This window comes from Marmota monax, unplaced genomic scaffold, assembly GCF_021218885.2.
Source record: "Marmota monax isolate L192 unplaced genomic scaffold, Marmota_monax_Labrador192_F-V1.1 WCK01_AAM20220418_F8-fsc00136, whole genome shotgun sequence".
In the NCBI taxonomy this organism is placed as follows: Eukaryota; Metazoa; Chordata; class Mammalia; order Rodentia; family Sciuridae; genus Marmota; species Marmota monax.
In genome coordinates this window covers 1794581-1805872 of record NW_026693905.1, presented here as the reverse complement: position 1 = coordinate 1805872, position 11292 = coordinate 1794581, and the positions used below count along the sequence as shown (strand labels likewise).

Here is an 11292-nt window from a genome sequence, read left to right as displayed (position 1 = left end):
AAGTATCCCCCCAAAATGTACATGTTGGAAATTTAATACTCAATGCTACAATGTAGGAATTATAGTCTAATGGGAGTTGTTTAGGTCATGACAGCTCCATCTTCATGAATGGATTAATGCTGATTATAAAAAGAATTGAGGCTCTAAGCACAATCATTTGCCTTTTTTTCACTTTCTCCCCTTCTGCTGTGGGAAGATGAAACATGACAGTCCTCATCACAAGTGGGCTCCTCAACCTTGAATTTCGTATCTTCCAGAACTGTGAGAAACATTCGTATGTTCTTTATAAATTATCTGGTCTCAGGTATTCTGTTAGCACAGCAGAAATACTAAGACAAATAATTGGTGCCAGAGAAATGAGGATGTTGCTATTACTAATACCTGAAAATATGGAAGTGGCTTTTAAAGTGGGCAATGGATAGACCCTGGAGGAATTTGGAGGAGGAACAGGCTAGAAAAAGTCTAGATTTCCATGAATGAAGCATCAAGAGTAATTGTGATAAAGGCTCAGAAGAGAAGAGGTATAAATGGAATCTAAATCTCTCAAGGATTATGTAAGTGGTCATGATCATAGTGTTAGGGGAAGTATGGACTATAAAGGCCACTCAGATGAGGTCTCAGATGGAAATGAGAAAAAGGGTAATAGAGACAGTCATCTTTGTGGTACAGTGCAAAAAACTTGGCAGAACTACATCCATGTCCTAGGACACTGTGGAAGGTAGAACTTAAGAGTGAAAGCTATGGTTTGGATCTAGTGTGTTCCCCAAAGTCTCACATGCTGGAAGCATGGTCCCCAGGGTGGTGATGTTGAAAAGTGGTAAAACCTTTAGGGAATGGTGCCTAGTGGAAAGCAATTGGGTAATTGGATTATTAATGCCCTTAAGAAGGGATTAATGTAAATTTTGCAGGAATGGATTAGTTCCCACAAGCGCAGATCATTATAAAAGAGCAAGTCTGGCCCTGTCCCATATCATGCATGACACCTCCACTCCCTCACACACTCCTGCCTCTTGATACTGTCTACCCTGCCATCATATATCCAGAAAGCCCGTACAAGAGGTCAGACATAAATGGCTGTCTGATTTTAGACTTTCTGCCTCCTAAACAAATAAATCTCTTTTCTTTTGAAGTACCCCATCTCATGTATTTTTGTTACAGCAACACAAAATTGACTAAGACAGGAATGAACTAGGATATCTAATAGAAGAAATAGGTAAACAGAAAGTATTCATGGTGGCTTATTTTAACCACTAATAGTAAAATGAGGGAAAAGAGAAATAAAGTTAAAATCCATAATTAAAAGGGCAGCAAAATGGAAAGATTTAAAAATATCTCATCCCATAAAAATTAAAAAAAAAAAAAAAAGCGCTTGTTCAATTGACAATACTAATGGAGTGGCCAAGCATCCATTTGCTACAGAGACTGATAAAGGAAATCCAGGTTCTACTCACCAAGACAATGGGAAAAAGCATTTCTGATACCTTCCAGCAAGCTAGGACCTTGAGGGCAAGTCTAGAGATACATTCATGGAACCTCAGCACTCGTGCCCTGTGCTGCCTCCATACTCTGATCAAATTCCTCATCACCCCAGCAATGATTCAAGTACACCTCAACCTACTGCTCCAGCAGGTACTAGCACTAATCCTGGGCAGCATCCATGCAATGCTAATTCTGTAGTCACACAGAATGCAAGACTGTGGGGCCATGGCAACAGCTACCTACATGCCAAAGGACATCTCAAACAGCCTGGGGGTCCAGGCAGAGAGTTGTCATGGGGCATAAACACTAGACAGAGCCCCCACAAGGAGCTACAGTAGCAAGGCCACCATAGAAATCTCCACTAGGGCAATGCTTAGGGGAAATAAGGGAGTGGGACAGTCCATGAGACCACAGAACTGCAGGGCCACAGTATGCAATGCCAGCTTGTAAAATCTCTAGGCATAGACTTCAACCTGGAAAAGCTGCTAGACGGACTTGCAAATCCATAGGCATGCAGGCTACCTTAAACCCTGGGATCCAACTCCTACTCTAGTGACCCAAGATGCAAGACATGAAATCAAAGAATATTATTATTATTATTATTATTATTATTATTATTATTAAGGTTTAAGACTTAATGTGATTTTTCCTATTGGATTCTGGACCTACTTTGAAATCAGTTATCCCTTTCTTCTTGCCTATTTCCGAGTTTTGGAATGGGAATGATCATCCTATGCCTGTCCCACTACTGTATTGTTTTAAAGCATGTAAACTTGTTGCTTTCACAGGAGCACAATGGGAGGGGAATTTCCCTGGGGATGAATTGTGCCTTGAGTTTTATATATATCTGACTCTGGATTTTGGCTTTGGTCCTCTAATGAGTTAAGACTCTGTGGCTCATGGGATGTAATAAATGTATCCTGTATGTGAGAAGAACATAAATTTGGGGGCCAGAGTCGGATTGCTACAGTTTAAATGTGTACTCCCAAAACATGTTTAGTAACATAATCCCCCTATTACAGTTTAGGGAGGTGGGGCCTCATAGCAGGTGTTTAGGTCAGAGGATTAATGCTGATTATCAAAGAGATGGAGATGCAAGTTATATTGCTCCCTCTCTCTCACCCTTTCACTTTCTGCCATGCCATGATGCAGCCAAGAAGGTCCCTGCAGATGTGTTCCCTCAGCCTTGGACATCTAAGCCTCCAGAACTGTAAGAAACAAATCTCCACTTTTTATAAATTACCCAATCTCAGCTATTTTATTATGATAGCAAGAAATGGATTAAGACAATAATAAATACCATTTACTATATATTTACCATAAATTTTTTAAAAATCTGCCTAAAATTTAGCAGAATTTATATTCTGCTAAAAGTAAAATTGGCCAGGAAGTGTATCCCATGGAATAAGGTTGCAAGAATGGTTACCAATACTTTAGGATGTTTATTATTATTTTTTTAATGTAAGTTTGATTTTTTTTAATGCCAGGAAATACTGAGATGGAAGATGATTTCAGGAGTTCACATAAATGTAATTCTAACTGTGTAATTGCAAATAATGAAGCCACAGAGGAAGAAAAGGCCCAGATATTTTAAGGAAACCAATGTGGTTACTGAGCTCAGATTTTGAAGGAACATATATACAATATAAACATCACTGGCCCTTCCCATGGCTGGTCTGAGCATGGTGATATATGCAACACAGTAACCACCAAGAAAGCTTTGAGAAGTGATTCAGATCTATATAGGAGCCTCTTGAACAGACAAATGTGGCAAAACAAGGCAAGGCAGGCCTCTTGTTTGCTATCTCCATTCTCAGGACAGTTGCTTCATAGACACCAACCTCCTTCTGAATTATTTCCTGTAACTTTCTCCCTAATACCTTTAGCATTTTAGTCCAAACTTGAATTTCTATAATCACTTCTTTTCTAAGCCTTTTTCTTTTGAAAGTAATCTGGTCTTTCTCTGTTCTGAGGACCCCATTCAGAATGACAAAAGCCCAGCCATAAAGATATAGGAACAATACAGAAATCCTTCTTTCTTAGAACTGGAAGAGCGTGGGGGCTGATGTAAGTCTGTGAATTTGTATGGTAATATTTTTGTCCTCTCCACCTGTTCAAAAGATCAGATGAAACAAATAGTAAAGGAAGAACTCCTACTAGAAGGTGGCACAGAATTCATAGTTTTAGGAAGTCTGTGGCAGCAAATAAGTGGAGGTTGGAAAAAAAAGATCTTTCAAACTTTATATCAAAGCAAGGAGAAGGTAGCAAAGGGAATATTCTCTGATGTCAATAATACCTTGACTGATGACAAAGAGAAAACGAATCTTTGCTTGGATTGAAAAGTGACAAAACGTGTTGGTAAGAGGGAATTGGCACTCTAGCTGCGGAAGGATAGGTAAATTTCTGATCCTGAATTTTCTCTAAAGGTCTCTAAAGAACCTGCAAATTAGATCATTAAACCAAACATTGCTGGTGGTCTTTGGGGAACTATCAGAACAGCAAAGGAGAATATATCAACCAATTCTGAAAAATGGAACAAAATTGATTTCAGCGAAGATTTTAGAATCCTTTTTATATGAAGGAATAGGTGTGGAGAACATAAAGAAGCAACAATCACCTGGAGCCAACAAAGGCTCACAAAAACAAATCTGACTCACCTTATTTCTTTGTGTATTAATCAGGGCCCTGGCAGGGAACAGATGGCACACATAACAAAAGAGTATAATTGACTAGAGTTTAGAAAAGGGACATTCCATAAAAGCATGGGGCAGGGTTAAAAACCTGGCGGGATAGTGAAGAACCGTGGGGAACTGGTACTATCCATAGCAAGACTGACGGCATAATTTGCAAGTTGCCTTATTCCAAAATGATTAGGAATTTCAAGACAGGGACCACACATCATTAATCAAGAATGGAGCTTTGTATGATGGCACAGGTTGCAAGTCCATGCAGCTGGCCTTGATCCTTTGGTTTGAAGGAGCAGGGGACGTGATGTGTGTGAAAACCTGGAGAGAAAACCTGGAGAGAAAGGCTATCTCTTCAGGAGAGTCCATTGGAGGGACACGGTAACCTTTGGAAGAACTAAGCTGCTTAGACTGAACTCTTAATGGTCTGTGAAGGGAGGATCTGGGGAAATACATAAGGTAATCTTATTTCCTGCTCTCCTGAAGCCTCCTGCCAGTGCAGGACAAAGGATTCTAGCTAAATCAGTACACAGCAGATGGCTTCCAGGACAAAGCAGTGCAGAGAGTGAACTGGCAGAAACAGGGAGAATATCCCACATACCTTTGCAAGGTTATGCTGTTAGAGCTATGAAACATGGTAAGCTGAGTTTATAAGGACTCTAGAAAGGTGTCTGATGCAATTTTTCAGAAGCTTCTTTTGAATAATATGGAAAAAAATGTGTCCTTGAAGTAAACATAATTATGTGGATCAATAATAGGTTAAACAATTATATCCAAAGGCCATGGAATACTGAAGAAATGAAAACCTGAAAGGAGGTGTACATGCACCACAATCCCTTTCTTCTGTCCTATCTAGTTCAGTATTTTCACTATGGAGTGCAGATATAGAAAAAATTCTGATCAAGCATGGTTTGCAGACTGCTAAGGAAGATACTGAGTAACCAGGATAAAAGAATTAAAATCCAAAAAGATTTTGACAGGCTGCAGCAATGGAATAAAAAGATTCTGGCCAAATGGAACAACAGAATAAATGTAACAGTAATAAGTCTTCAGAATTGCTCTCAAATTTTAAAAGCCAGAGGCATAGGTTTAGGACAGGGAAGACAATTTTTATTGTGTATTAAAATGACTCAGTTGAGTTTAGTGGAAGGTAAAGTCAATGTGAGTCATGAGCATGGCCAATGCTCCAAAAAAGCAGATTAGGTTTCAGGCAGCATTAATGTAACAAAGGAGGTGATAATCCAAATCTGGGATGGTGTTGATTAAACCACACCTGGAAAACTGGGATTACTTTTCAATGTCATATTTGACTTGTGATGCATTCTGACAAAAGAATCTAGACATGGAGAAGAGACTTATGAATTAGGACCAACCACAAAAGCCAGTCTGGCTTCAATAACTGATGTAAATGACAATTTGAAAATGGTGGTATCCAGACGACTGCTCAATCAGCAAACAAAAGGGGCATACACAGGGTCAAAGGGATGTGAGTGGATGGGACAACTCTTGATTCTCTATTCTCCCCTGCACCCTCCACAAGAATGTGCAGAGTTCAGAATCTACCAGGGATAGAGGATCCTAGAATCAAAGGCTCACTATCCTTTGAAAGGAAAAGGGGGAATTATTTAACTGGGATCCACTTTATTATCATACAAATAAATTCTTGTTGGACCATGGGGACATGCTTCTGAATTCTCTTTGTTTTGTTATTATGCCTCTTTTAGTATTGAGTCATATGCTAACACAAATGGAACTCATGCCTTAGTTGTAGTAATTGAAGAGATTTGGGGCTAGAAAGAGACCACTCAGGAGACTAATAGTATCTAAATGTGTCCAAAAATATTAAAGATTGCCATATGGAAGAGTATTATCATTATCCTCTAATGTCTCAGGAATAAAGCAGAGTCTTTAAGGAAAAAAAACCAGAGAGAAACTTATAATGGTCCAATTTTCTGAGGACAAAATTAATGGCTATGGCAAACTGAGTTTCCCATAACTAAACATGAATGAATTTAAGAACTTAGACTGGATGACTCTTCAGTAGATTTGTTAATTAGGCAACACAAGCATTAGAATTGTTTTTAAAGCTCTTTTCCAATAATGAATTTCCATGGTTAATTTTTTTTTCTTTTATTCCACAAGCATTTATTGAGAACCAGTCACACACTCAGTATTATCTAAGAACTAGAGATACATCAATAAACGGAAACAAGCCATTTTCCCATGGAGCTTAAACTGATAAAATAAGTAGATAATAAACAAATAATTAACAAAATGTCAGGCAGCAGTTAAGGTTGCAAAGAAATATAATGAGGGATATGGTGCTTCCGAGACACACAGAGGGGAAGAAGACATAGGTTGGCAGGAACGGCCTCTCTGCCCAATGAGCTCATCTCTTTACTATAGTAAATGCCTCTAAATCTTCAATCCTGGTGCCTTCCTTATATTAGATTACCCTCTATATTGTTTACTCTTTAATTCCTACACCCAGAATAAACTCAACTTTTAAACCCAAAAATCTAGGTAGTGAAACTGTTATAGTAGAATGTAAAAGCAGGCTGTGACTAGCATTTATGGTTTTATTTGGAATCATAGGTATCTTTATAAATCTCATACATAGTACAATTCTCTTTCCCCACCCAATACTTTATAATATTTGGCTTCAGGTCTGTTTTTAATAATCTTAAGACTTTTTATTTCTCTGACTAAAGAAAAACCATTTACTTATATCTTCTGACAATCTGAAGAAAGTTTTAACTCCCTTTAAACTGGGTCATCCTCTTCATTTAGTGAATAAATTGAAATCTCAATGTTTAATGGAAATTTGCATTTTATGACATAGGAAGAATCAAGATATTCTAATGCTAACATTTAACCAAATCTGCTATTAGACAAAGGAAAAAAGAAACAAAGTAGTATTATACCCCAAGCTTAAAAGCTCAGAGGAAGACAAAAGCATTTGGATCATAGACCCCAAATACATGCAAATACAAATAATTTATGAATTTAAAGTTGTTTTTTCTTTTCCATTTTTCTTTTCTTGTTCTTTTTGTTTTGTTTGTTTGTATATGTAGGTGCTAAAGTGAATATATCTGGAGAATCATTTGAAAAGATGATGAAGATAAGAAAAAATTTTCTGTTAATGTGTAAAGAAGTTATTGTTTAACTTTCTAACCATAGATTCATAAAGTCATACACTGAACTAGGGTAAAAATTACCTTACAAGTAATTTACTTGTCCTGCTACCAGGTAGGCAACCTAGAAGTTTTAGCAAAAAAAAAAAAAAAAAAATTGTACAAGATCATATATTTGCTTCCACAACCAAAAAATTAAATGGATGGCATTCAGTTCAAGATGGATAAACCAGAAAAAATACTTTCTTCTTATTTCTGGTTACAGTGAAATTACAGAAAAATTTTTTTTAAAAAAAAATTGCAGTGTGAAAATTGAGAGATTCTGATGATAGCTGAAAATACTACAAAAGAAAAAGCAGATTCAGGAGCTGATCACTGGAGAAAATAGAGTCAGTAAAGCATGACCCTGGATACCCTAAGTAGAAGGGGCCTATCAAAGAGATCCTCAAAGATTCTTGATACTCAGAGAATGCCTACACAGAGCAAGAGTAGATGATACAAAAATATCAAAGTAATTAATTATAGAACCTCAATGAAAAAGAAAGTCTTCTTCCTCTTACTTCCCTTTTCATAAATATGAAACAATTAGTGATGACAGCTGAGATTTTAGATCTCAAGAGAACAACCTAAACACCCTGCATGTATTTGTCCAGTTACATGCCTTAAGTATCAGGCTCCTCTCACTGCTTCCATACATGAGTGAAATACTGTACTGCTGGGTTTTCTAAGTAACTGCTAAAGGACCAAGATGAGACAACAAAGCAACACTGGAGTTAAGCCAAACTCTATGGAGCAAATTCTAACAAATGGGAGACAGAACCCATGAAGGCATGGCCGGGGGTGGGGGGGGGGGGAATTCTCTTTATCTGACTTACTGGAGTGGACTTGCTTGAGCAAGGATACAAAAGATTATAAGGTTTAAATGTACAGGATATGAGTATCTATAGCCCAGAGAGAAACTCGTTATTCAATAATTACTGATGAGAATATGAAATGGTATAGCCACTCTGGAAAACAGTTTGATCATTTCTTAAATTACCAACTACACAACCATCCCAAGACCTGCAATCACCGTTCTTTGTCTATCCCAGAGAAATAAAAGTCTCTGTTTGCACAACAACCTGTACAGAAATGCTTACTACAGTACTTTTGTTTTTCTTTTTTTGTACCAGGAATTGAACTCAGAGGTACTTAACCACTGAACCACATCTCCATCCCTTTTATATTTTATTTTGAGACAGGGTCTCACTGATTTTCTTAGGACCTCACTAAGTTGCTGAGGTTGGCTTTGAACTTGTGATCCTCCTGCCTCATCCTCCCAAGCTGCTAGGATTACAGGTGTGGGCCACCAAACTTGCCTACAGTACACTTTTTAACAACTAAAAATTGAAAACGCTGTAAACTTTCAGTGGGAGATTTGATACACCAGCTGTGGTATATCCATACTGCAGAATAGCACTCAGCAATAAAAAAGTAACAAAATATTGAAATATTTATATCACTGGAAAAATCCCTTCCTAGTACAGAAAACAGGTGGTCAGAGTTTATAAAGTGAACACTCTGGTGAATCTCCAGAAAACAATACTGAGTAAAAAAATCCTGTCTCCCAAATGACATATATAGAATTTCATTTGCATAGAACTCTTGAAATGGCAACATTCTGTCAATGGACAATGGCTTAGTGGTTGCCTGGCATTCAGAGAATGGAAGAATGTCTCCTTCAGACAGTAAGACTGAGAGGAGAATTCCAACCTTGCCATTTTCAAATGGCCTGTTTGTCCAGTGTTCTGAGGTACTATAGTTCTCCAAGACAGTGGCCCATGGAAAGTGCATAAAGGTACACAGGGATCTCTGAATTGTCTTACAAGTACAGGTGAATACACCTGAGCTGGCTGTAAATACCTTAAATAGTTGGGTCCTACAGTGTTTGCCTAGGAATCACTCGTTCTGCCAACCACTGGGTGGACATCCTAGCAGTTGATCAGTCCCCAGGCTGGGTTCTATCCCTTGAAGTGGTGTTCTTCCCATAATAGAGACATTCCCCAAATGCCACAAATACAGGAGTTGGCTAAGAAGGAGAACCAAGCCAGTACTGAAGAAATTCTCAACTAGAAATGGGAACACGCACAGAAAGAGTTAGCAGCAACAGCAAGAAGAGGCATCTAGATGGAGCATGGACCCCATTAGTGAAATATTGGCATGATAAGAGAAGGGTATGGACTGGCTGTGCCCTGAGTTCAGGCCATGCTATGTGAAAGCCTAGCTCCTCGCTCCTCAGTGATATGGGGCCGCGGGTACCCGCTGGGGTTCTGTGCCTCCGCTCCACCAGGTGGAGCCTGGGAGCTCAGGAGTCCTGGTAGTTCAGAGGTCAAGTCCCGTCCCGGGGTGAAGTACAGTTCAGCTGAGGAGAGCTGCAGGGCCCAAGGGAGCCCCACCTCGCTTCTCCTCACAGCATAAGCCAAATCGACCCTCTCCTGCTCTGAGGGTCTGCCCTTCTCCGGTGCTGTCTTCTGACCTGCCCTGAGAAGAGACAGGAGCTCGGCCACCCATCCTGCCCTCGGCCACCATGGCCCACCTGTGAGCCTGCGAAGTCAGGCAGCTGCTTCACAACAAGTTCGCGGTTGTCATGGGGGACTCCATCCAGCGGGCGGTGTACAAGGACCTGGTCCTCCTACTGCAGAAGGATTGCCAGCTGAAGACCAGGGGCGAAATAAGCTTTGAGCGTGACGTGCTGCTGGAGGGTGGCAGGTGGGGCCGCATGCACAACAGCCCCCACTACGGCGAGGTTCGCCAATTCTGCTCCAGCCACCACCTGGTGCGCTTCTACTTCCTTAAGCGTGCGTACTCGCCTTACTTCGGGGATATCCTGGGAGAGCTGCGGTGGGGCCCGCATGCCCCCGACGTGGTCATCCTGAACTGTTGCCTCTGGGACCTCTCCAGATATGGCCATGATTTCCAAAGGAGCTACCGGGAGGACGTGGAGAGCCTGTTCCGGCGCCTGGACCAGGTCCTGCCCCAGTCCTGCCTCCTGGTGTGGAACACAGCCTTGCCTATGTCAGAAGTCGTCTCTGGAGTCTTCCTTGCCTCGGAAAGCGAGACTTGCTGTACCAGCCTGCGGAAAGCCGTAATGGAGGCCAACTTCTACAGCTGTACAAAGGCGGTCAGGCGTGGCTTCGACATGCTGGACCTCCATTTCCACTTCCGCCACGCGGGGCAACACCGGCAGTCAGATGGCGTGCACTCGGACGAGGCGCGCACCGGCACCTCTCCTAGCTCCTGCTGGCCCACGTGGTAGATGCCTGGGGTGTGGACCTCCCAGGCCACCACCCAGTGGGCAGGTGGATCAGGGATGACCTTTCGCTTGTAGGCAGACGTGCAGGACCGGCAGGCAGGAGGCAGCCCCAAGACAATCCAGGTGACCCAAGAGAACCAGCCTTTTCCTGGCTCCCACCCACTCCCCCTTGGCGACCTTCTGTGCCTTTTCCCCAGGCTCAGACCCTGTTCCCACACTACCATCACAGCACCCTTTTTTCTTCAGATCCACCTTTGCAGCTCCAGCAACTTTTTGATTCCTCAACGCGCCAAGTCAGTTATACCAGGGAAGCTCACACCGTGGTAGCCCGTGAACCAAGGCTGGGCCCCATCTGCCGAGTGTCCACCCAGCGCTCAGGCCATGCATCTCCGCCTTACCCACCGCGGCACCCCAGTGGCCCACGCAGCCGCCACGGAAGGCACACAGAGAGACGAGTCCATGCACATCCCGAGACAAGGCCAGAGTAGCCAGCCTGAGACCTAGGCCACTTGCACTGGGACATGGCCTTCAATGACCCTTCGGTTCTTCAAGCTGCTTACTCTCATCAGTAAAGAGCCTCACGCAAAAATCTCTTTGCCAGTGCTTCCACACCACTTCTTGGAGAGGAGCCCCAGACCCAGAGCACCTCACCCACACAGAAATGAACTCCCCATAAAAAAGTACTCCACTAATTAAAAAAAGC

At 41.5% G+C, this 11292-nt stretch overlaps 1 protein-coding gene across 1 annotated transcript; it reads left to right on the top strand.

Annotated features, from left to right (window-relative positions):
* The first annotated feature begins 587 nt into the window (after nt 1-587).
* Nucleotides 588-11077, top strand: LOC124105683 (PC-esterase domain-containing protein 1B-like). The gene is given in 4 exon segments (XM_046462934.1): nt 588-639; nt 5497-5649; nt 9880-10536; nt 10539-11077. Coding segments are annotated over 4 exon segments (1401 nt in total).
* The last annotated feature ends 215 nt before the right edge of the window (nt 11078-11292 follow it).